Source organism: Stegodyphus dumicola, chromosome 2 (genome assembly GCF_044657685.1).
Source record: "Stegodyphus dumicola isolate Sdum_Otavi_A_Nest chromosome 2, ASM4465768v1".
In the NCBI taxonomy this organism is placed as follows: domain Eukaryota; kingdom Metazoa; phylum Arthropoda; class Arachnida; order Araneae; family Eresidae; genus Stegodyphus; species Stegodyphus dumicola.
The window spans coordinates 4,659,830-4,685,659 of record NC_140769.1 but is presented as its reverse complement, the minus strand read 5'-3'; the positions used below and the strand labels follow the sequence as shown (position 1 = coordinate 4,685,659).

Sequence of the window (25,830 nt, the reverse complement as noted above, 5' to 3'; positions counted from 1 at the left end):
TGTGCTTAGAGGAATTCCATCCGACTGTCTAACAGATGTAATTAAAGATGCGGTTCTCACCTAAGGCTTCTTTATTTTGAGTCTGACCTTTATATCTATTCAGAACTAGGATAACAACGCCTGTTTTCTAGGTACAATTAGCTAACGTAACTGGAATTGAGCATATTTATGATATAAGTAACCTCCCCTTTTCTATATATATTTTGGTAGATTCTTACAAATCTAAAGGCAGTATGCCACAACTGCCAATATTTCTGTCCGTGCTTGGACGACAGTGACCTTGTTCCAATGTGCATTAATTGTGCTGTAGCCCGCAAAAATGTTGAATGCGAGGCTTAATGATTTCAAAATTAACCTCCTGTATCTGTGGAGCCCTTGCACGACAAATTATCAGCAGTGCCTCCAAAATCCTATGAATGTCAAGAAGAAAGAAAGCTCTGGAAAATCCTAAGATGCCGCCGGCGGCAGCCCCAAACTTCGGAGTGAGCCAAGCTCATGAGACTTTCTACCTATCCTGACAAGTGTTCTCAACTGGGAATGAAAAAAGGTGATCTGGGGAAAACTTCGAATATTTATGAATAGCACTCAAAAATCTGTGCCGAAGAACAAGGTCCCTAGAAATCCGAAAACAACTGTATTAATCCTTAAAAAAAAATCAGAAGTTAATTTTAAATAACGTTTTATTAGCACCTAACTTACAGAAAATGATAAAACAGAAAATGGGATTACATTAAAAAATTTTAAAGTTCAGGGCGTGAGTTCAATTAATAACTGCTCACTTCTGCAGCTCATTTCGTGCGTTGAACTGAGTATTTTCTCTATATCGTCGGTAGAGGGCGTTGCCTACTATATTGATTCGTTACAGTCTCCCCGCCTGGCTACGAAGACGTCTTGGTGAGTAGCCAGAGGAAGAGTTGTGTGGTTGGTTCTTTTGCGAATCCTTCTTAAAAATGTTCTTTCTTGGTCTTTCTCTTTTCTTAAGAGGATAGACTGACTCAAGTTTCATTTGAGATTTCTTTAAATGGTTGGAGGGCAGACGTGTGATACGTTCCAAGAGGCATGTTTGGATCTTTAATATCAGCTATTTCATAGTTTTCAAACGGATATACAAAGGCAGTCTGGAGTGTACGTCTTAATTTGGTGATACTCTGATTTTAAATCTATGGTAGACATGCATCTAGTTTGCTTTGCATTATGAAGAAGTTCATCCATACGAGGCATTGGGTATGGGCCACACTTAGTTACAGAATTAAGTTTTCTGTAGTCAGTACATAATAGAAAGTCACCGTTCGGCTTGGGAGCTAAAATAATGGGTGCTGCGTATGATGAACCACACTCTTCGATTATGCTTGATGCAGTACGTGCATCAATTTCTTTCTTCAAAATCTCCTTTCTTGCTGGAGGTAGCCTGTAAGAGGTTGTAGCCACTGGAGGTGAATCACCTGTATCGATTCGGTGCTCGATGTAAGGATTTGGTTCTCCTCTCCCCCCCCGGAGAGAATGTAGTTTCGTATTTTTCCAATAAGGCATTCAATCGTTTTCGCTGCTTTTCGGTTAGATTTTCACCTTCGTCTGGACGTAGAAGCAAGGATTTGTTAACATGTCACAGGACTGGACTTGAACACTTTCAACAAATGTAAACATTTATTTAGATTGTCACCAAAAAACCACTTTTGTTCTCGAATATTTAAAACTACTCTAGCTTCCTATAGGAAGTTTTCTCCTAGCAGTATTCGATTTTCTGTAGCATCAGGAAGAACTATCAGTGTCAAAGGAAAGATCCGTTCTTCAAGGCCAAGTTTCACACAAGTTATGTAAACGCATTTCGTTATTTGTCTGCCATCAACGAAACAAACAATGCAAGAGGATTTCTCGAACTTTACTCCATCTTCTTTCAAGATTTGGTACAGTTTTTCGCCAGCGATTGAAGTACTTGCTCGACTATCAGCTCAAGCTGTGTCATATATTCCATTGATGCAGATATTCATCTCTTCAGTTGTTTTAATGTTGCCTAAATTTTCTATACAAATATTGCCAAAACGAGCGGAGGTTAAACTCGTGAAGTGCTGACAATCTAGACATTTTGATTTAATAAATCCAACTTTGCCACAACCATAGCATAAAGAAGGTTGTTTTATCTGCTACATTGGTCTGTGTCTTCTTCACTGGCGTGGATTTTGTGATATTATCGGGGCATGTATGTCTCTTGATCTGCTTTGGAAATATGACGTGTCCTGAATGGGAACAGGGAGCTTCCTCAAGCTATGTTCAAATATGTGTGAAATGGACGACACAAGCAGGAAGAGTTAACTTTACCCTTCATTTTCCACAATATTACAGGTGCTCCCGCACTTCGGGATACAGAGACCAACCACTTGTGGTCTGAACGTAAAAATATAAAACTAAAATTTTAAATAAGAGCTGACTTTTTATAGTTTACACAAGACTAAGACTGGCCTTTTAAATTATTACGTATGTAGTACACAAACTGCTGAAAACTACAATACGTTTTAAATATCGAGAGGACTAAACCTCAGGCCTTAAAGGTAGACAGCAGCTGATTGAAAACTCGTGCGGAATGCAGTGGCAAGGCGGCTCACTTTCTCTCTATCTAACCCCGTTCTTGGCGAGAAGCCACAACTTAAATACTTGGGCGTTAGCAAGTACAATTTGCATTAAAAAGTTAACGCGTTTAATTCTGGCTGGAAGTGGAAAATAAGGATAGTATAGTTTTAAAACAAAATAAACGTTAGTGAAACTTCAGATTCTTACAATATCACCTTCGGAACTGGAAGTTTTTCCTTCGAGTTGATGAGATTGCAACTTTACTTTGGTAATTATGTAAACAATCGTAAGTGTTCAACTTTTCTTCTAATTCTGCAGGCGAGTTTAAGTTCGGCTAAAAGTCCAAAAAGTGATCTCTTATTTTTTGGGAAACTCCCTTTTTAATCTGGTCAGCTATGTTAAGTAGCTTTAAATCATCAAATTTTGTAATATGTAATTCTCAAGGCCAATTTTCAAAATAACTGGTCATTTCAAAGTAGAAACCACGCCAAGTACTTTCTGCTTTCTTCCTATGTAGAGCGAAATGTTGTCGGAATTTATCAGCGGTGAGCTTACTATATCCTTCATCTTTTGGTAATCTCTTTATTCCTCTTCTGGCTCACGAGCAATCAATTTTCCAATTTCTGTTGGTAACGATCCCACTAAATACGGAACCCAAATTTCTTCTAGAAACTTTAAAAATCTCAGCTGTCTCTCAAAAAGATTTAGGAACAAGGCCATGTCATTATCCTTAGGATCATATTTAGTTAAAATTCTCTCAAGATATCCGAATTGTTTTTTTCAACTTCAACAACAGGACCTGCTATAGTGGAGAGGGGTGTCTTTTGAACTTCAAGTTTCAAGCTTTCCAATGCATAGGCTCACTCTTCTTCTTTTTCTTTTTGTAATTTCTCTTTCTTAGCAGCATCTTCTTGAACAATACATTCTAATTCAGCTTGTTTCTCAAGTCTTTCTTGAGATTATATTTTGTTATGAATTCTTTTAATTTTATCACTTTTAGATTGTCTGCCACGACCAACTCCGATTCAAAAGCAAGAAGTTTTTAAATGTTCTTTTCTTCTCCTACCCAAAAAGGACATTTTGTCTTTTGCGAAATTTAAACACTGTCGTAAAGTCTCAGTTAAAGTTCACACTATTACTGTTAAAGCTTAATATTCTAATTTTAAGTGTTTTTAAATTCGTCTTTCAGTTCTTAGATATCATTGATAAGTTAGTGTCATACAAAAGAAATCAATTTTGCAATAACTGGAAATAAACAGTACTGGTTCACATTGCTTATAATTCACACATTTATCAAAACTTGGTATCAATTAAAATTCTAATACTACAAATAATCAAATATTATTCAATGGTTTTAAGTTAAGATTACTTATCTTAATTATACAGATCGGGGTAAATGTTAGCAATGCACCTCTGGAGTAAAAAAGATCCATTCCTTTCATATATGAGAACAAAATGGCTATCACAACATCAATAACCTATCATGAAACAGAGGTGAATTCAACGCATTCTGCAACACTATACTGCTGCCGCGAGTAGGGCACCAATTTTCCTGTATTGATCCTTAAAAAAAAAAAAAAAATCGGGAGTTAATTTTAAATAACGTTTTGTTAACACCTGACATTAACAGACAGGAAATGGAATTACATTAAAAAGTTTTAAAATTTAGGGCCGTGAGTTCAAACAATAACAGCTTACTTCTACTGCTCGCGAGCGTTGAACTGAGTGTTTTCTCTATATCGTCGGTAGAGGGCGTTGCCGACGGTATTCATTCATTACTCAACTCAAATTCTAATTCTGCAAGCCGACTTCCTAGAAACCACTCGAAAGCGTTTCTCGACCTTTTAGTGATTCCCAAAAATTATTAAGAAAATGAAAGACATATATTCTGAATATCCCATATTTGATGCAATTAGAAAAATAGCAGAATGAACAGATGAAATTCATAATGCCCCGGTTTTTACAGACAAACTATTATAACTCTTTAATGTTTTCAAAAAATATTTGCTGGAAACCTCTTTAGTAATAATCATAGGAATAATTAACTCCTCAGGAATACAGTTTTGTAAGCCCATTTTTGCCTTTTCCCCATTTTTTTAATAGTTTTGTAAATATTGTATTTTGGTTGCCCATCAGCGGCCAAGCGGTAAAGACGCTGAATACTGGTAGTTCGGTTTGAGGTTCGAAACCCGCGAACGGGCTGGTTGCATGAGCGTTTTCGTAGTTTTCCCCATGTGTAACGTGTATACGAGTCAGTTTCCCGTAGAAACTCCTCCACGAAGGCATTCCTTCCCTTACGCAGATAGCCCTCGAGTCTTTTGCCATAATCAAATAAACCAAACCAAACCTATATTTGGGTTATGGTGCCTCATTGAGATTCGTACTGCCTTTACATGCTGTATTTTGCGTACACTTTTCAGTTAACAGCTGGATATATGTTTTCTTCACCAGCTCAGCAGTTTTTCTATTTTTGAGGATGCTTAGTGCTGCGGATGCTATTAATTATTTTTTCATACTTTGAAACTCTCATCGCTGATAAATTCTTCAGTGATATATTCGAAAGTATTTAATTTCTCGATGACGTTAGGTCCTAGCAACCAGGTACTCCGGTGTTGCAGTACGATAAAACAAACAGATTAAAGATACTTAATAAATATAAATTAATAATAGATAAAGACTTAATAATAGATAAAGATTAAAGATATTAGCGCCACCACCTTGGCGAAATATCGCCATTTCTTACATATGGAAAGAAGTTGGTGGTTTTCGCGATTTAAAAAAAAAAAAAATTCCAAGTTATTGATATTTATCTTTAGCCGGCAGACATCAACATATGGAAAGAAAGCACGCATTAGCAATTTTAAACACAAGTTTTAATTCTTAAATAAGGATTACATGATATTTTTTTTTAATAAAACACTTATATTTGTGTCCGTATTTTTTTGTAATTTTTTTGGGCCATTCTTCAAGTGCACAATGATCTGTTTTCGCTTAAAAAAACCTCAGAGAATTCCAGAGACGGCATTGCGAACTCCTCGTTTTAGAAGTTTTGCTGCAAAATTTTATATTACTGTAGAAATTTTACCGCAATTTCTTCCATTGCTGCTAAATTCCACAAGCACATATTTTAAAATATCACGATTTATAAAAATTGCTGAAATTTTAAATACAGCGAAGAGAACGTATACGGATTGTTGTGAGCCTGGTTGCCTATAGAATGGTATGCATGCTTGCCAGAATTTGGCGCATTCCGAAAGTTTGGCGACATTTACTAACCTGGTTGCGATAACACGTAAGTACCAGATTAAATTCGAAATAAAAACTAATTATCATACTCTTTGCCAAGTGACAAAAAAACTGTCGCGTGGAAGATAAAATTATTTTATATTGGGCAGTGGTAGTGAGTGCATTTCTTTTGAATTGCCGAATTATTAATTGCCATGTTTGTTAATTCAGAATTTATTAAATTTGCACAGAATATGAAATAAATCAAAAACAAATCTGAAATTCAAAATTCTGCCTTCTCTTTTATTCTGGTGGAGGACTACGTGTGTTCAAATTTTGATAGCTCTAAGTGCCGCCGTTTATCCTCAGTGCGAGGAACGTACTTACAGATTCGTCATCATTTAATAATAGAGAAAAACAGCCAATAGGCAGAGCGTTAGTGCATATCTGGTTTTGTAGAAAGTTGGGGGCGTATTGCCCTAAACGGAAAAGATACTACAAAACTTAGGATGTGTACAGCTTTTTTTACATATGGTACAAATGAAACGCTGCTTAAATTTGCTTTTTGAGAAAGGTATAGTGAAACCAAAAATATCCGTTACACTTATAAGGCAGGTTAATATGTTCGTACATTTTTATGCTTCTTGAACTTAGCCCAAAGGGCGTTAGCCCAGAAGTGTTATTATTAATTTCGTTTTGGCCATCAAATTTTGAATAACGGGCATCGTCACCCGAATACGGGCATCTGGAAGCCCAAATTTGGAATTTGTTATATTATCTATTTCCTATTTTGTAAAGAATTTATGAGTTTTGATTAAGAAACTCAACGATTGCAAAACGAGCAATGACAGCACTGTACGGAGAGGGGTTTGAGAACTATTTTTATTTCCAGCCTGTGAGACTGTGATGTATAGGAAACTCTAAAGATCTGCTTTTTAAAAATTTTGTGATATTGCTGTGAATTTTGTGGTTTAAGTGCGAAGTTCATGATGTTTAATAAATAAAGATAACACACAAAACGTTAAAAAAAGCGCCTCTTTGGGCGTAATATAAAACTGGGGGGAAAAAAAAAGGTGTTTGTCGCTAAGGTACGTCATCGATATTTTACCTACTTCATGATAAGCTGTCGAGTTATAATTTTATTTGCTCATTGTTTGTGGATGACAATATAATGCAGTGAAACGATTTTTTTTCGAAATTTATGTTTTTTAAATTTAATGTTTAAACGGTTTTTAACATATAATTTCGTTTAATGAACAGACTGAAAATCTCGAATTTGCTGTTTTCACCATCGGATAGAGAGCAAAATTTTTAACGTAATTTCTGATAGCGCTGAGTTTTTTCCGACTGTTTGACTTCCATGTTTTTAAAATTTCAACATCTGAGAATATATTGTGTGTAAAGTTTCAAATTTTCACTGATTATAAAACTAACTCCTTGCCCGCTTTTAAAACAAGAATGATAAAAAGAAATCTATTGGACGATTTTCTACATTTTCTTACAAAATATGTTACGGTATGAAACAGAAAGGAGAAGTATAGCTTTTTCTTCGACGTTGGTGGGAATCATAGTTCCAAGGTTCTAATTTTGTTATTTTCACACCATTTTTATTCCTCTACCGTAGAAGTTCCCTCTTTTAAATGAAGTTTATATGAGATTTTAACGTAATTTTTGAATTTTTGGCAAATTCACTTAAATTTTTCTATCATCCATTTCATTTTATAATTTATCCATTCCTTTTCACAGTTAGAGTAATTTTTTCCCTTCGCTGTCTCGTAATTCTCATAATTATTTGTTTCTATGCATGGATAGTGAGTGCCCTCGTGTAGTTAGTTTAAAGTCTGAGAAGTTAAAGGTGCAATGCTTTAATGCGATCGCAGTATCTTATCAGTGTTGACGTGATTTGAAATTATCTTGATTAACATTCGATTCTATCTGAATAGCCCTGCTTTCGGCAAATAATAAACGGCGTGTTACTTTTTTTTTTTTTTTTTTTTTTTAACTTCGGCATTTCCTTCTTGGGATTGATGCGTTTAAAAGCGTGCTATTCTCCGAAAAATCTTGTTCTTTGTTTACATTAAAAATAGCCCAAATAATTATTCCTTTGTATCCCACTGCCATCGCTGAGGCGTGTGCTTTTTTTTTTTTTCATTGTGACGTAATAAAAGCGAAACTTGAGAATATAATTGAATTTCCAGTTCTACGCGTAGACGATCATTTAGTCCAGTTGCCTGATGGAATATTTTAATAATTGGAGCTTCTTTCTGACGCTTCAAAGATTTCTCTCCCCAACCTTTTGACTGGCGTTTTTTAAATTTTCTTGCATTTCATTTGTTTATGCTTTGATGAGGTTCTTTCATAGGAGTTGCAGCTATATGTATTGCACGAAAAATGTATCGTGAATCCATATTTCAGAGGTTGTTGCGCTAACTGTTTGAAAGTTTTTTTTTCCTAATATTGATTTTATAGATTGGAAAAAAAAGATCGTGCTTTATTAATCCTCTTTTTATGGCAACAGTTAATACTGTGTAGTGAGGTGCGGAATAGTTCCAAAAATCAGGTGTATTTACCACGCATTGCCAAACTCCTTCTCGCGAGCCGACGTCTTTAAAACTGACTTGCGGGACACTTGCGGCTTTTTGCCTCCTAAAGTGCGATTTGCTTCAATAAACAATAATTGAATTTTCAAAACACAATTGGATTTTAGAATATAAATCATACAATAACACGTTTTTTTATTAATGAAAAATTAAATTTTTCAAATTATATTATCTGTGTATTCATTTAATCGATATCAAACTACCGCATGCTGATCGTCAGAGTAACAAACAAAATTGCACGTAATTTTGTTTCTGCCAGTTACTATCACGGTCATGTTACCTTTGAGCAGATAATGGCCATCGGAATAGAACAAAGTAAATATTCAGACATGGAATGTACTTAGTCTGATATTTTTCTTTCAGCTTAATTGTATTCTAGGCAATTTCTGCTTACATTCCTTCTGTGTAACCCTATTTTTATTTAATGCTTGAATGTCTTGGATAACTAACTGCTCTTCCAAAGAGGAAAATCGTTTCCACGCAGGGGCTATTTCATTTGGGGAAGAACCAGTACCAGTAGTGAATTAAAGCAAAGTTATCTGCTCTGGTGAATTACTGCCGATTTTACGGCTCATGACTTTCCTAAGTCCATGGTGTGAGTGTTTCCGCGAGTGCAGATAAATAACGACATAATTGGGGAAGACCTTGAAATCTGAGTATTTTATAATTGATGAGACAAAACTTCTTGCTCGAACTTTGTTTGGAGACTTATCACAATTTTCTCAATTTTTTTTTCTTTCAAAATTAATTACTCATCCGTAAGCAAGTCAGGTCATTTTTATGCAGTTTCTTAACACTTTTCGCACTCAATGCTGTGGTTAACACTTTTTCCACATGAAACTTTATCTTTCGTGATAATTCCTTTGTAATCCTAGGCAGAGATTATCATTTATTTCGTCAGTTATTGAGCATATTGAAATTTTTGGTCTTGTGGCGGAATGTACTTTTCCACTGAATTAAGAACAATTTCAACTCTGAAAGTTTTTAATTCAACGTTTTGTCAGTTGCCGTTATTCGAGACAGAAATCCTTCATTTTTACTGTAGGGTTCTGCTTGTATAGAAGTTTAACTGAAAGTTTTTCAAACCCTTCTAAGAAACGAACTATCGCTCCTGCCTGGACTCAAATGACGGAGTCTTAGAAAGGCTAAAATAACCTTTTTATTGAATTTTTTTTAGCTTATTTTATTATGTTTTATTATGCTTATTTTAATAAATACATTTGGTACTAGAAGAAAGCCTTTTATATCATTTTTAAGCATATTTGAATAGTTGTAAAAATTTTTACTTAAATTATAAGCCACTTTCTTCTCCTTTCAGGTGTATACAGTAGTTCAGTGGAATCCACTTCCTTTCTAGGTGGGGCATCTACTCCACCTTCTTGTAAAAGAAATGATGTGGTAACGTAGCTTTTAAAATCAGCTATTATATTTTTGTAAAGTGTAATAATTTTGACCATGTGACATTTTTTACTAAAAATATGAAAGTTTTTATGCAAATTTGTAAAAAAAAGGGAGGGTTGGAGAAAATTTTTTTTTTTTTTTTTTTTTTTTTTTTTTTCTTCTTGTTGAATAAGTCAGTGGAAGGGAATCCTATAATCAGAGTTACTTGAGATTTAATCAGTGTGAAAAAGTTAGCACGAGCTGTTGCTCACATAAATGAGGACTTTGTGACTGAAAGAAAGAGGACATCTCCTGCTATTGGTGAAAATCATGGCCGTCTTGTTGATCATGGTATAACTTTGCTTAACTCCATCCTGATTTTGATACAGATCATTCTGGGATGGACAAAATCTAAAGATCTTCTATTTTTCTTCCCTTATCATCAATCTCCTGTGGAGACTTTTGGCTCAGATAATTTTAAGTACCCCTATGCCACAAAGATACTATACATTTACAAACACCATATGTTCTCTGAGATTCAAACCTGTGCCCAGTGATATAGCAGCTACTACTGTTGATCACCACACCAATCAAGGTGGCCCTTGTTTTGATTCATAAGGGAAACCCATGTCATTACATGCACATATTGTAGACTTTAACTGAATATTAAAGCCTTCTAAGTAAGAATATTGTGCAGATGCTCTTTAGAACAGAAAGATATATATACATATATGTTGTATTTTAATGCATAGGAGGAATCGGGTACTTTTTAGCAGCTTTCAATATCCGTCATGGTTGATGGTCAAGGCATACAGATAAAGATAACAAAACTGGATTTCGACAAATCAGCAATCTTTATTTTCGCGCATATCAAAAATCATCCTTTTGTAGAGAAGATATTTTTTAATCATAGTGAGAACCCAATAATTTCCATGTACACAGGTTTTAAAAGTATGAAGTAAGCATTTTGGAGAGGACAGCATGAGCAGCAATGAGTTGGTTGCAGGGTAGAAGCTAGGGAAAGGAATGACATAGTTATTTTGCAAAGAGTATTTATACCTAGTAGATGCAAAAAGTACTCAAAGCTGTGATTGGTTAATTTTAGTTTTAGTTACCCTTTTCAAGCAGCGGTGTGTAACATGGAAAGATCTCGAATTCAGGAGAATGTATGACTTTAAGGAGGAGAACATAAAATCTAGAATAGTTAATTTTGAGGTCGCCAATTATTTCTTAAATCAGCTATTGTATTTTGTTATACCTTACATCTATATATATACAGTATAAAAGTCTTTAATAGTCTTTAATATACAGTATTAAAGTCTTTATTCCGGACTTTGGTGATTCTGGATTAGGGATTTTTCCGGATTATAGGTCATGAGTTCAAATCTGGTAAGATGGCATGCAGAAATTATAAAATTAAAATATGAAACCATAATTTATGAAATAAAGAGCAATTATGATCTAAAGGGTATCAAAATTTACAAAAACAAAAAAGCTTAATATTTATTTGTTTACTTTATTAAACATTTCTTTCAATGTAAGTTGTTTAAGTTGCTTCGTTTTATATGCTAATACTTTCTCTTTAATTCTATAAACAGACATAATTTCTTGTTCAGTTACAAAGTTCCGCTGTTCAAGTTCTGTAATTGCTGTGCCGAGAATGCCGACTAACTTGTCAATCGAAATTTTTTCGTTTTCACTAACCTGTCACTTTCTTCATGCCTTTATTCATTTTTTGCAGCAATTCCACTTTTTGTTTGATCGACATCGAAACATGTTTTCGCTTTGTAGATCCTTTGGCAGCTCCAGAATCAGAAACTCTTTTTGACATAATCGAAAGTTCAAGATTACTTTTTATAAAATTGCTCTAACAGTCTGCAAAAAACAAGCCAGATCCAATTAGAAGATTAAGGAACAACGCAATCTGCAACATTAACTGAAATAGATAATTAGATAATTTTAGCCTAGCTTATACCGTCCATTATACATTAAACGTGCATGCGTAAACGTATTATGTGCATGCATAAACGCATATGCGCTGCGCATGCACAGAAAGTTTGTAGCTTTGAGGTCTGGATTACAGATCATTCCGGAATATGGACGTCCAGATTAGACTTTATACTGTATATAGTTTACCTTTATTTTCCTTCACCTCAAAATTTATATTTATCTATATGTGTGTATGTATATATATAATGTGTATTATTCTGGAGATCTGTTGAGAAAATGAAACTTATTGAAAATGTGAACAATATTTTTTTATTGTATAACGTTGTTGATGATATGTTTCATATTTTATGTTTAATTTCATAATTAATGTTAAAAGTGGACTTAAAATGAATATTTTGTATGTTATATTATTATGTCTTATTTTTACAGGCAGCTGAACCAAGTAAAACTGAAGCAGAGAGAATGGCAATGTACAAATGCATTTTAAGTAGTATTGCAGATAGTGAAACTGTATATATAGAGTGCCTAAACATGCTACTGCAGGTAATTTTAATAATAAATTATTAGCATTTATTTGCAAATATTTTTCTTTACTGCATCTTTTTTAAAAAATCTTGATTGTAACTGCAGTGTAAAATTGTCGTATCAATGGACTGCTGTATCTTCCACTGCCAAAAATCTAAGCAACACTTACAGAAGTTTTGGCTAAACTCAATTTTTAATGCATTTATTTATTATCTTAACCATTTTATATATAAGTCTATTCCTCAGTTTTCTGCTTATTTTTATAATGTAATTCATATCTTAGTTTAGAAACTTAATGAAACTATGTGTAATCGTCTCTGCTTTTTTCTTTTGTCATGTGCATGCTTATCAAAAAATAGTGCAAAAACTTGAATACATGAATGTTAGTACAATATTCCCATTCCTCAAATATTAAATTTTTTTCTGAATGTTCTTGATGTGAGAGCATACAAGCACTGACATAAATAAAATGCCAATAATTTTCTGACTTGAAATGCCACAAGTGTTATTTCTTCTTGATATATTATGATATACCAGTGAATCAGTTTACTAGTTTTATATATCTTGTATACTGTTGTGCACTGGGTAATTATAAAAATAAGCATTCTAATAATCATTTTGTTTTGTATAATTGAATCCTTATTTTTTAAGCAGTCTCGTAGAATGCAATGCAAAATGTATTATTCATGTATATATCTTAGAAATATTTATGTCTAACGTTCTTTTGAAAATTTTATTATTTTAGTATATGAAAGCTTTAAAATCAACAATAGGAACTTCCCAACCATTGTTATCATTAGATGACTTCAATGTGATATTCTACAGGATCCCTGAACTACATAGTCTCCATCTAAATTTCTTAAAAGGTCTGAAGAAACAGATTGATGGTTGGAATGGTAGTCAATCTATAGGAGAAGATTTTAAAGTCCTGGTATTTAGTTTTTGAAATCATTTATTTGACCTTAAAAAGTTGTATTGTGATGTCATATAAATATATATATTTTAATGCAAAGCAGTCAGACATAACTTAAGTGCATATTATGCTTTGGTATGTCTGAGGGAGTATCTTAGTAAATTAGAGGGTAAAATTAATTTCATATTTTATTATATGTGAAATTATGTATTTTAAATAATATTTCTGTATTATTTAAGTGTATTTAATTCTTTTATATATTTAAGTTATATGTTAAAACAGATATTATCATGGGGTTTCATGGAATGAAATGTAGTAGTCTAAACAAATAAGCATGAGTAATTTTATTTTGAAGAAATAAAATTTGCAAAAAGCATTTGCGCCTTTTTTTTTTTTTTTTTTTTTTTTTTGAGGAAGATGGTTCGGTAAAACCATCGAAACTAGTCCTGTGAAAATTTGAAAATATAATGCTGATTTTTGTTGTTTCACTTCTAAATTAATATTTGTTCGGCATGTCGTTGTATCTTAATTAGTAACACTTATGTTATAAGGTATTTCTCCTGCCTTCTTAGCATACCTTCATAATATAGTGGTCAGCACACTAGGCGCGTATTCGAGAGGTCCGTGGTTCGAGTCCAGGTGAGGGCATTGCTCATTTTTCATCGCTCCCGCTTAAAAAAAAAAAAAAAAAAAAAAAAAAAAAAAAAAAAATCCTAATGACTCTACAGTGGTGCCGAATTAAAAAAGGTGATGGATGTTGATTCCCCACCACCAAAATTTGAATGAATCCCTAATCCCCAGTCATCCTTTAAAAGGGGGAGTATATAAGGTATTTCTCCCACCTTTTTAGCATGCCTTCATGGTGTAGTGGTCAGCACACTCGGCACGTATTCGAGTCCCAGGGAGAGCATTCCTCATTTTTCATCTCTCTTGCCTTAAAAAAAAAAAAAAACTACCTAATGGCTCTACAATGCTAATTAGATATTTTGATTATCAGCTAATTGCTAATAAAATGATTAATGATTATATTTTAGATAGAATTTTTATAGAAATTGGGAAACATCTCTAACTTTTTTTAAATCTTTTTGTGTTTGCTTTCAATAGTTTCATTTTGTTTTTCCTGTTATTTTGTAGGCAAGTAAGTTAGGAGTGTATGGATCTTTCTTACAAAATTATTCTAAAGCCATAGAGACTATAAGAAAATGCAGTATTGATAATTCGAAATTTTCAGAAATTACTAAGGTAAGTAGTAATGTACCAAAAATGTTGATACATGCAAAAGTAAGCTTATTTATAATTTTAAAAATTGTAAATTAATTATAAACACTGACATACATCTTTTTTTCATAAGTCATTTCTCTTTGCAGTCCATCAAATTAAAGGCACTTCAAGGACAGTCAACAACACTAGAAGGTAGTTATAAGTTTTCAGTGCATTTATCAAGTTATATGAATTTTATTTATTTAAATATTTTTCAACTTGTCTTTTCAGTTGTATTATTCTATCTATATTTATTGCATTTCTACAAGAATAATTTTTTATTTTTTATTTTTTATTTAAAGATCTGTTGCATAAGCCTGTAGCAAGGGTACAGAAGAATGCATTAGTTCTTCATGTTAGTACTGTTTTTTATTTGTGTCTCAAGAGAATTTGATATTTTTTAACCTTTAAAGTTTTTTTTTTTTTTTTTTTTTTTTTTTTGGTTAACATAGTGTAATAGTCTGTTTTTCAAACTATTTTCCACTAGGATTTGCTAAGGTATACGCCAGAGAATCATCCTGATTTTAAAACTTTGAAAACAGCTTTAAAAATGACGCAGTGTTTTTTAAATGATATTAATGTGTCAGCCACTGAAAGCATGTTTCCTGTAAGTATATGTTTTCCTGTCAATTTAATTTATTAATAGCATAATTACAATTTCATTCGGTAACATAATTTGATACTATTGAGTGAAATCAAAAATATAGTACAGTCACTCCCTGCCCCCCCCCTCCAAAAAAAGAGAGCACAGTTCATATCTTTCGTTCTGCTAAGTTGATTGATAGACCTTTCATTTTTCTTGCATTTTGAATATCTTGAAAGCACGGTTTAGGTTATACATTGGATTTATATGTAGCGTTGTTTTAACATAGGTATTTTGACACATATCAGACTTTTTCGTTTTCTCTACTTCGATTCTATGACTCAAATTATGCCTAAATAGAAAGTGTAGTAAAATTCAGTAAGAAACTTATGGAGAAACTCAAAAATTTATTTTGCTGTACTTTTTTCAGTTTGCAACAAGAATAATTCACTTGGGGAAATTTTTAATTTATTGTAACCTTTCCCTTTTATTGTGCACAAACAGAAAAAAAAAAAAAAAAGTAAACCCATTTATTCTTCCAAATAATTTTTATGTATTATATTTTTAATCATAGTTCAGTTTGACTTCCATTCAAGTTCCTATTTCTGACAACTATTTTATCAAAATTCCGACCGAAACTTGAGTGTTCAAAGTTATAGTGTATATTTACTTTATGACAGGTAAGTAGTCAGTGAGTATTAAAAAAATAGGTTGTAGAGTTTACACGAATGTAACTTCCTGTCTTAATGCAAGTATGACAGGGAATGAAAGAAAAGGCATGTAAAGGTCTGTTTTTGACATGTACCTAAGAGTAGATGTTATATTTATTCCTTTTGTCTTTTCCATGTCAAAAATTTTTCCTTTGAGGAGTAACTAAATTTTTGGGAGACAAGAACAATCACAACAAGATATATCTGGAGAACAGTGGGATGACTAATTACATATACTTATTTTTTGAATAGAAGCAACTTTATGAAATGGTTATTGACTGGTGGAAAGATGCATTATCATACAATAAAATACAAATACATTTGAAAGTAACATAAGATTAAAAGTCATATGATGAATTCTCAGCCATTTAAAAGTGAACTACTCAGGCATACACTGAAAATTGCAGAATGTTTCTGACACCTCATCTTTTAAGACAGACAGAATAATACTTAAAATTTAAACATGTATTTTATCTTCCCAGAACACAAGGGGTCATTATCATCCTATCTTTAGTTCAGATTCCAAGAACACTAAGTGAATACAATAATAGCAAATGTAACTGAATATTCATTTGCTTGATCGTTTAGTAGCAAGCTAATAAAACTTCAGTTCTGCTTTTTGTGTCTGAAAAGACAACAATATTTTAAATATTTATAAATAAAGTAGTAAATTGGAGACTAAGAATCTTGCTCATAATTTACATGAGCTCTGCCAGTGGACTAGTGACTGAAAATTGATGAATTATAATAATTTATTTTGAAGTTCAACCCAGGTAAATGGGCTGCCTACATCAATACTTTTTTTAGTTTTCGAAGTTGTGAATATGAACCAGTTTTCCTTAGAAAAAATCCTCCATGAAGGCATCACCCTTCAGGCAAATAGCCCCCCATGTGCTCTGCCATATTCTAATAACCAATTAAACTAGTTTAAGTCACAATTTCTAAACCATGCCTTCATTGATGATTAAATCCAAATCGAGTCTTGAAAAGTGCAAGTTGAATTTCATCAATAGGCCAAGTACAATGGGGGATATAGAACTGCCTCCCTTTTTTGAGTTGCTTTATATATTGAAATTTTTTTAATAAAGAAGCTGGATCTGACCAAAATAATTTTTTTAGTTCTAATAGATTTAAATTAAACAAATTATGATTTTTAATGTTTTTGCATGAGTAATTTTAAAATTTAAGTTACTGAATAGTAAAAATTAGAATTTAAATTTCCTATAGTCAAGTCCCTGTATTTCTTTTCTGTGATTGTAATTTGCCAAGTTTTTCCGCATACTTATAGCTAATTTTATTTATATTAATCTCTTCCATGCATTTCTGCTAAGAAATAGTTTAAAAAGTGGAGGAATGCAAACTATGCAAAATTAATTTGTAACTATTCAGTAATTAAGACACAATAACACGCCGAATAAATACTAATTCAGAAGTCAAACAACAAAAATCAGCGTTATATTTACAAAGTTTTCACAGGACTAGTTTCGATGTTTTTACCGAACCACCATCTTCAGCTGCAAAACCGCAAATGAACAAGATAGGAAATAATGATTAGATAAGATAAGAAAGCCTGGACAAGAATAAGCAAGTGGCGCCATCTGTTGGTAAAACCAGAACTAAAACATAATTTCTTTAAAGGCCGAAGGCAAATTTGGATTGGAATTAGGATCGTTAACTAGAACAGAAAGATTTTTATGAATGTGAAATGCCTCTAGAAAATCCAGTTCTCCAATGGAAGATGTTTTTTGAATAATTTTGGCAGCAGAAAAACTGAAAGTGTGGTTTTCGGACCAACAATGTTGAGCAACAGAAGACTTCTGTGTTTCCTTTTTTCTAACATATGCCTCATGTTCCTTGACGCGAAATTTTAAGGCTCTCTTAGTTTGGCCAATGTAAATTAAACCACACTGGCAAGGAATCCTATAAATACCCCAGGAATTCATATCCGGAATGGGGTCCTTGAGTATGGAACTCGGAATTTTATTGATGGGAGAATAAACAACCCGAAAGTTAAATTTCTGCAAAATATGTGCAACTTTATAGCTAATTGATGGAAAGAAGGGCTCGACATTCTGGTCACACGTAACACATCCAACTTCAGTACTACGGTTTACCGTAAACCTTCATCGGTTTGCCTTCCACCACACTTTAAATCATGTCATCCGACTAAACAAAAGTTTGCTTCATTTTATTCCTATGTTTTCCGTGCTCTTCAAGTTTGCTCCTCCAAACTAGCCCTTGATGAAGAACTAAAGTATTTAAAAGCAATAGCTATTGACAGGGGCTTTCCACCCAACATTATTAATCAAGCAGTTAAAAAATTCTCATCTCAACACACTAAAAGGCACAATCTTGTTTTAGGAGATTATAAAAATTCTGTTGTCATTCCCTTCTTTCCATCAATTAGCTATAAAGTTGCACATATTTTGCAGAAATTTAACTTTCGGGTTGTTTATTCTCCCATCAATAAAATTTCGAGTTCCATACTCAAGGACCCCATTCCGGATATGAATTCCTGGGGTATTTATAGGATTCCTTGCCAGTGTGGTTTAATTTACATTGGCCAAACTAAGAGAGCCTTAAAATTTCGCGTCAAGGAACATGAGGCATATGTTAGAAAAAAGGAAACACAGAAGTCTTCTGTTGCTCAACATTGTTGGTCCGAAAACCACACTTTCAGTTTTTCTGCTGCCAAAATTATTCAAAAAACATCTTCCATTGGAGAACTGGATTTTCTAGAGGCATTTCACATTCATAAAAATCTTTCTGTTCTAGTTAACGATCCTAATTCCAATCCAAATTTGCCTTCGGCCTTCAAAGAAATTATGTTTTAGTTCTGGTTTTACCAACAGATGGCGCCACTTGCTTATTCTTGTCCAGGCTTTCTTAACTTATCTAATCATTATTTCCTATCTTGTTCATTTGCGGTTTTGCAGCTGAAGATGGTGGTTCGGTAAAACCATCGAAACTAGTCCTGTGAAAACTTTGTAAATATAACGCTGATTTTTGTTGTTTGACTTCTGAACTATTCAGTATTTTATGGGGGTTGGAATTTTAATAATGACAGGTGTTTAATATCGATATTGGGGTAGATATATTCTTCAAAGATATACTGCCTTTTGATGTAGTTACCAATACCATGTATACCAACACCATGTACAATACATTCCCATCTCAGAGAAAGTTTATAGGCTATAATGTTGATTGGAGTGATCTACTGTCATCTACTACTACTTCTCAACTTCATTGATTTAACAATTCAGCTACTGTATAAGTTACATCTGCTCTAAAATTATTATGCAAAATGATGGGTAGATCCTGCTGAAAGTGTAGGGCTTTTTTTACCTTAAAGCTAATCGGTGATTATATTCCAAAAATGAATAGTAATACATACTGCAATGGGTTGTAACCGAATATTTATGCAAATAGCATCACCAACTTCTCACTGTGGGAATATGTGCTATGTGCATCATAGACTTTAAAAATGATTAACGTTCTTGATTTTATGGCTACTAAATTGCTACTGCCATTTTTAGAACTTGTTTGTTATACGTTACTGCCCTTTATTTATTTGCATTGCCGAGTGAGTGGTGTAGAAAATCAAAGTTATTCATCCTTGAAAATAAAGAATTTTATCATTACCAAGGTGTTTTATTGGAATTTTTATAATGAATTATCATAACATGAATTATTGTGTTTGTTAGGGCCACTGTATCACCATTCATACACATGAATCACTGTAGGTTTCAGATTGCTTGGATTCTAATGAGCATTCGTTCATAGTGATTGATAATGATGTCACTCAAATGAAGTTAAATGAAGGCTTTTACCCATCTTGCTACTTTTCTTTAATAAACCCTGACAAACTTCTTGAAGATCATTCTTTATGATTTTGACACATTCAATTTTTATACAATTGCTCTGCTTCTATATAAAAAATGTTGTGATTGCACTACATTAGACTGCCAGCTAAAGTAAGGTTTTAGTAGCACAGTGAAGCAGTGTAGGGTTTTCCTTATTTTGCATAATAAATTTAAGTTTGATACCTGTTCTAGACTTCTCAACTTCTCACATTCTCTCACCGGGCTGTAAATTTAACTGCTATTTAAACGTGTGAAATTCTCAGCTTATTCAGAGCGTGTTTCGCTAGCTAAATGCACGTTTCATTGTTATTTCGCAGTCACGCTAGTAAGCCTCTTGGCCTTATCAGGTTAGTATCATGCCAGTTAGAATCCTATGAGTCCTTCTCTTAGGCATAACTTATATGTGATCTTGCACTATTTATTTCAGGTTTGACTTGTACTATATTCTACGTTTTAGTTTCCACCGCATGTGGACGATGTCCTTGTAACTCATGAAGTCTGTGCCTTTATGTTAACTAGTTGAATTAATAAAGGGTTATTTTTACCCTTCATTTAAGTCAGTAGTTTTAATTCACGCCTGTGCGAGAATTCGCCAGGTCATTATAAGGTCTATTCTAGTTTATGTGGAACAAGAGAGACATACTCTATAATGGGAGAATCAATTTGCTCTGAAGTTTGTTATTAATGTGTTTTGAAATAATATTATCTAATGCCTAATTATTATATGATGTCACTATAGCATTGTTTCTACCAATAAACTTCCATCCCTGTCATTTTGATTGGTTATTGATTTTTTTGATTATTTTGAAGGCATGTAAACAAAATTTTTTTTTTATTTGTAAAATATCATGCTATGTACATGTAGAGTTTTTATCTTCATGTTATAATTTTTTATGTAAAACATTTTTGTGTTTTAATATATACTTCTTATTCATTCAGATGACTGACAGAGCACAGAGGCATTTAGTGAAAAATAGCTTCATAGTTGAGTTATCTGAAGGTCATAGGAAACTAAGACATTTATTTTTGTTCAGTGATGTCATTGTTTGTGCTAAATATAAGCCATCTACAAGGTAAACCTCATTTAGTTCATAAAAATATATTAAGTTTTTTCTAATTAAAATTTTTAATGGTGTTGTTACGGATGTAAATTGTTTGGTTTAGGTCAGCGGTCGTCAACCCTTAGAACTTCACAGACCACTAAATATATAATTTTATATATAGCAGACCACTAATATGAATTTAAAAAAAATCTTAAATCAGATCTTAAAATCAACATATTAATATGCAAAAACAAAATTCAATTTCCCAGTACATGCAATTCTAATTTTTATTTGTTAATATAATTTTCAAAACATTTGGTGTTCAGCAGCATGCCTTTATCTTACTTTTAGTACAAAAATCTTACTTTCTTGTACAGAGAGCTTCACATTTCCATATCACTGAAAAGGAACTTCACGAAAAGCAAAAGCAAACCAGCAAACACAAAGCAATATCAATAAACTGAAAATGTTATGCTGTCAATTTTTAATTATTGTAAACATAATAATCATTGCTTACTCAGCAATGGTGCCATGGATCAGCAGTTAGACAAAACAAAAATGGAAACTTCTAGTGATACAATTATAAACAAGAATGCAGATGGTTCTCATAAAAATCCGTCAAGTTGCCTAGTGACATGGAGAAACACTGTATCATTAACGACTACAATAGCATACGTTTGTAATTCAAAAGGAAAGAAAATTCCAGTTCACGCTATTATTAATAACAGCAGCATATTCATGGATGCCAACTCTCACTTTCAAAGTCTCTAGATGCACCTGCAAAAATAGCTAAAAGTCGCTAAATTCAGAAGGATTTTCGCTAAAAGTAGTAGCTGATTTTTTTTTTAATATATATAATCCATATTCCATAATAGGTTTTGTTATTGTCAGTTTTTAAACTTAATCTTCATAAAAATACAAATAATCTCCCAATTTTTCTGTGGACCATCAAAATGTTTTCACAGACCACCGGTTGGTGGTCGCTGTGACCGCTGGTTTAAGTAATATATTCTGAAGTGCTGAAAAACAGATGTCTCAAAAATGTAGTGACAAACTTTTAGGGAATATAGGAAGGTAGCCCACATTATAAGGATTGAGAACTGCTTAATAACCCATGACCAGAACATTATCGTATGTGGCCAGGTGGTGCTCGTCGCAAAAGCAATGGAGAGGAAAATGAGGGTTTCGTCATTCGAGTGGTGCCAGCACATTAGCCGCTGAATGAATTTATCGAGAACACATTCCTGACAGACATCAACTACGCACAGTGTGTTTGCATGTGTGTGTTGAAATTTGTGCAAATAGGGTCATTAAGAAATAGCTAGATTAGTGAAGGCAGACCATGATAGACGTGTTCAGTCATTATGGAAGAAAGTGCATTGGGTATTATGAAGACCAATTCCAGTACCATCACATGTGCCATTGCCTCTGCCTTAAGAATATCTTGTTGCAGTGTATAGTGTGTTTTGAACACTTAAGTCCTTACACACTTTCATCTCCAAAGGGTTCAATTACTGCTCCTTGATGATCATTCTGCACATGTAAGTTTAACACACTGGTATCTGCAACAAAATGTCTGAGATGTGAATTTTTCTCCTTATGTGTTGTTCACTGATGAGGCTGCATTCAGTAGGAATATTGTATTCAATCAGTACAATATGCATTTGTAGGCTCAAGATAACCCCACAGTGTGTGGCATCACACAATACATCACTTTGTAGCAAATATGTGGGCAGGTTTGGTCAGCAACTGCTTAGTTAGGCTATACGTTTTACCACATTGTTTGTGCCAAATATCATCCTGCATGACTGCCATGAGTTATTGGATCTTTCTGGAGTAGGTTCTTCTCGGCTTACGTGATGATGTTACAGCAAATGTGAGGTGCAACATGTTACAGTATGATAAGGCACCTGCTCATTTTGGACTGGCTGTTTGTAGGCATTTGATCAGGTCATTCCACATTCCAATCTTCTGCCTCTGATACCACTTATCCATGATACTTCCAATCATGGTTGCTATGTGATTCTCAATCCTTATGATGTGCATTACCTCCCCTAAAAGTTTGTTGCTACATTTTTGAGGCACTCTGTCTGATACATACTGAAGAAGAGAGCTACAATTGCAGGATAAGGCATAAATCTTTTCAAATCTCTGAAGTAGTCTGTTGACAATAAACACCATACCTCTCAAAAAATATTCACAGTTCTCTAATAGTTTTGAGGATCTCAACTTTGGAACATTGTGCAATATCTTGGGTGCTCATGATCATTTCGAGATATGATAAAAAGGTTGCTGTTTCTTGCCATAAATTTATATGAGTGTTCCTGAAACTGTATTTTGGGAGAGAAGTTTGTAAATAAGTGAAGAATCCTAATATTCACCAGTTTAACACACCTGCACCGTTACTGAGTAACCAGTTGCTTGTACAGTTGAGAATCATCTCTTTTGATATGTTAATACATTAATTCTTGGTTTTTATTCATGTATAGAATCCTCCATGTGCCAAGTTCATCAGCTCGAGATACTTATTTCCGGTTTTCTAGTATACAGTGTTGGTCTCATGAGATCAAATTAGGCACAGAACTCCGTGTCCTGATGCAAGCTATAGAACTCAGCTTGAGTGTCAACTATTAAAGCCCTTATCATGCATTGCAAGGGACATCATATCATACAGTCGTCATGCAGATGTTCAGTCTTCAGAATTGAATTGCATTGTTGCACAGATACGAGTTGAAATAATTCTTGTTGGATGAGGCTTTTTGAGACCTTTCGGTATATTTGAGGCTTGTTGAGATTTTTCAGTTCCACTGCCTTACTGATTCTCTAGATAACATATTCTGAAGAAAGATTCTTCAAAAGTTCAATTTTCAATTAATTTTCTCACCTGTCAATAAAATCCATGGTTCGACTCAAAGATTCTAACTTTAATTCTTGGGAAATTAGTGGCATATTGTATCAGTATGCTTTGAGATGCATCGGTCAAACTAAAAGATTGTTAAACTTTTGTATCAAAGAACATGAATCTTATGTCCAAAAAAATGAAATTGACAAATCTTTGATAACTAATAATTGTTGGAAATTTAATCATAATTTTGACTTTTGGTCTGCAAAAATGATCCAAAAAGTTTCTTCAGTTGGTGAATTTGATTTTCTTGAAGCTTTTCACATTCACACAGATTTATCTTGTTTAGTTAATCCAGTCCTTCCTTAAAATTCTGTCAACGTAATTTTAAAATTTCATTAATATTTTTGCTGGTAAATGGTGCTACCTTCTCGTTCACTGTACTGTGAAGTATAAATATGGCCATTACACTCACTGCTTTTCCAGTTTTACAGATTTCTTTGCTACTGACGAAGGTGTATCTGTACCTGTTAGTCCTCGAAATTGGTTGAGATCTTGACATAAATCTATGTCAAACTGTCATCAAGTGGTTTATTCCATTATCTGATGTTGAAGGTTGTTGTGTTACTAATTTTATTGGTAGAGCTTATTGAGCACACAAAGGTGACCAAATGAGCCAGTTACTTAAAAACATTTTAATTTTGTTTCTGGATTACAAATTTAAGATGTTTTAAATAAATCCGAAGACTATATTTTAAGATCTGTATTAAAATTTTGTTTAATAATAAATTTCTGAGTTAAATCTCAAAAGATCTGGTAGTTTATGTTACCTGCATTTGAAAACATACATATTGCTTGCAATATTTACCTTTTCTGTGAACATAATTATTTGTAAGATAATTTCAAACAAATGGAAATATATATATATTGCTATCTTTGGTGACTGAGGGAGAAGGATTAATAAAATCTTCCTTTTTTCCATATCAATAAAGTAGAATCTCTTGTTAGAATCATGAATTACATAGTTGGGTCTGTGTTTGAAGTCGGGAGAAGGCATGTAATGTTTATAAGTATATAGTGTCTTTGTGGAATGATTATGCTTGAACACTTTTGGATCAAAAGCACCAGGAGAGGTCGAAGGTCCTTCAAAGGCATTCATTTTGGCTTTTAGATAAAATTTTACTTTTCATGTAAATTTAAAGTCTTTAATTTCTCCATCTATTGAAGTATGGTAACCATACTTTTCAATGTGATCGTAGAGACACCAACTATTGTATTACTGGATCAGGGCTTTTTATCACTAAAAAGGCTTGGTGTTTGTAAATGTGTAGTGTCTTAATGGAATCAAGTCACTTAAAATATCATCAAGCTGAAATCATTTAAGGCAGTGGTCTCAAACTTATGGTATGCTTCTCCAGAAGCTATTTTATGCAGCCCATGAATACATTTCTGGTAAATTAATTAGCATTGTTATGATATTAATTATTATGATAATTTGAAGAAAGGTTTGAGGTTTTAATGATTTCGTGTCCTATTTGACATTATTTTCATTCATGAATGTGAGCAATGCTCCAGAAAATCTACAAATGGAGCTAGTAAATTTATACTATTATATAAATTTTATTCAAATATTTTAAACTAAGGATTTGATTGACTTTTTTATTTCGCATTTGTCAAAACACAAATACTCTCAGTTATGAATTTTTGCAATAAGAATAATCACTTTGGTTAGGGGTACACAGTTAAAACTTAATAAGTTTAAAAAAAAAAAAAGAAGAAGAAGCTGATTGACCGATGAGCATCTACAGTTTATGATGAGGATAATTTCTTTATTTTAAGCTGAAAGTAAATTTTTAGTGGTTTATTCAATGCATTAGAATAATTTGAAATAAATGTGAACTTTTAATATTTAGCTGTGAATGCATTTAAAATGCTATGTGTAACCATCTCATATTTCTTGCAAATATCAACCTTTAAATTTCAAATTAAAAAAATATATAAATTGGAATTTTTTTCCATTGCATCATTATTATAAATTTTTAAAAAAATATTCAGTAAGTAAAATTTAAAATCTAGTTTTGTTAAGAAAACTTTTTCAGTTTGGTTAAAAAAAAGGGGGAGGCAATTTTGACCCACCAGCTGCTTTCAGATCGTGTATTTGGCCCATATGCAACAATTTGAGTTTGAGATCACTGATCTAGGGCAAAAGGGATAGGATCTATCTCCAAGCTGTTCTCTGACAAAAATTGGTTGGAGGTGGATAAGCTGATATTATCATTTACCAGGTCTCAAAGCCTTGTCTAATCATCTTTCTTGTCCTGATAAAATTTGTAGACCTGTCTGAAAGCCATAACTTATGTGGAAGATTAGA

General features: G+C 33.0%; 1 protein-coding gene across 1 annotated transcript in view; it reads left to right on the top strand.

Moving 5' to 3' along the window:
• The window catches only part of RhoGAP1A (Rho GTPase activating protein at 1A), a 116,830-nt gene that overhangs the window by 44,170 nt on the left and 46,830 nt on the right, over window positions 1-25,830 (top strand). The window contains exons 2-9 of the mRNA XM_085810393.1: window positions 9,709-9,788; window positions 12,150-12,263; window positions 12,991-13,176; window positions 14,293-14,400; window positions 14,526-14,571; window positions 14,721-14,773; window positions 14,906-15,025; window positions 20,514-20,647. Coding sequence (XP_085666519.1) covers window positions 9,709-9,788; window positions 12,150-12,263; window positions 12,991-13,176; window positions 14,293-14,400; window positions 14,526-14,571; window positions 14,721-14,773; window positions 14,906-15,025; window positions 20,514-20,647 — 841 coding nt within the window. The remainder of the gene's footprint in view (window positions 1-9,708; window positions 9,789-12,149; window positions 12,264-12,990; window positions 13,177-14,292; window positions 14,401-14,525; window positions 14,572-14,720; window positions 14,774-14,905; window positions 15,026-20,513; window positions 20,648-25,830) is intronic.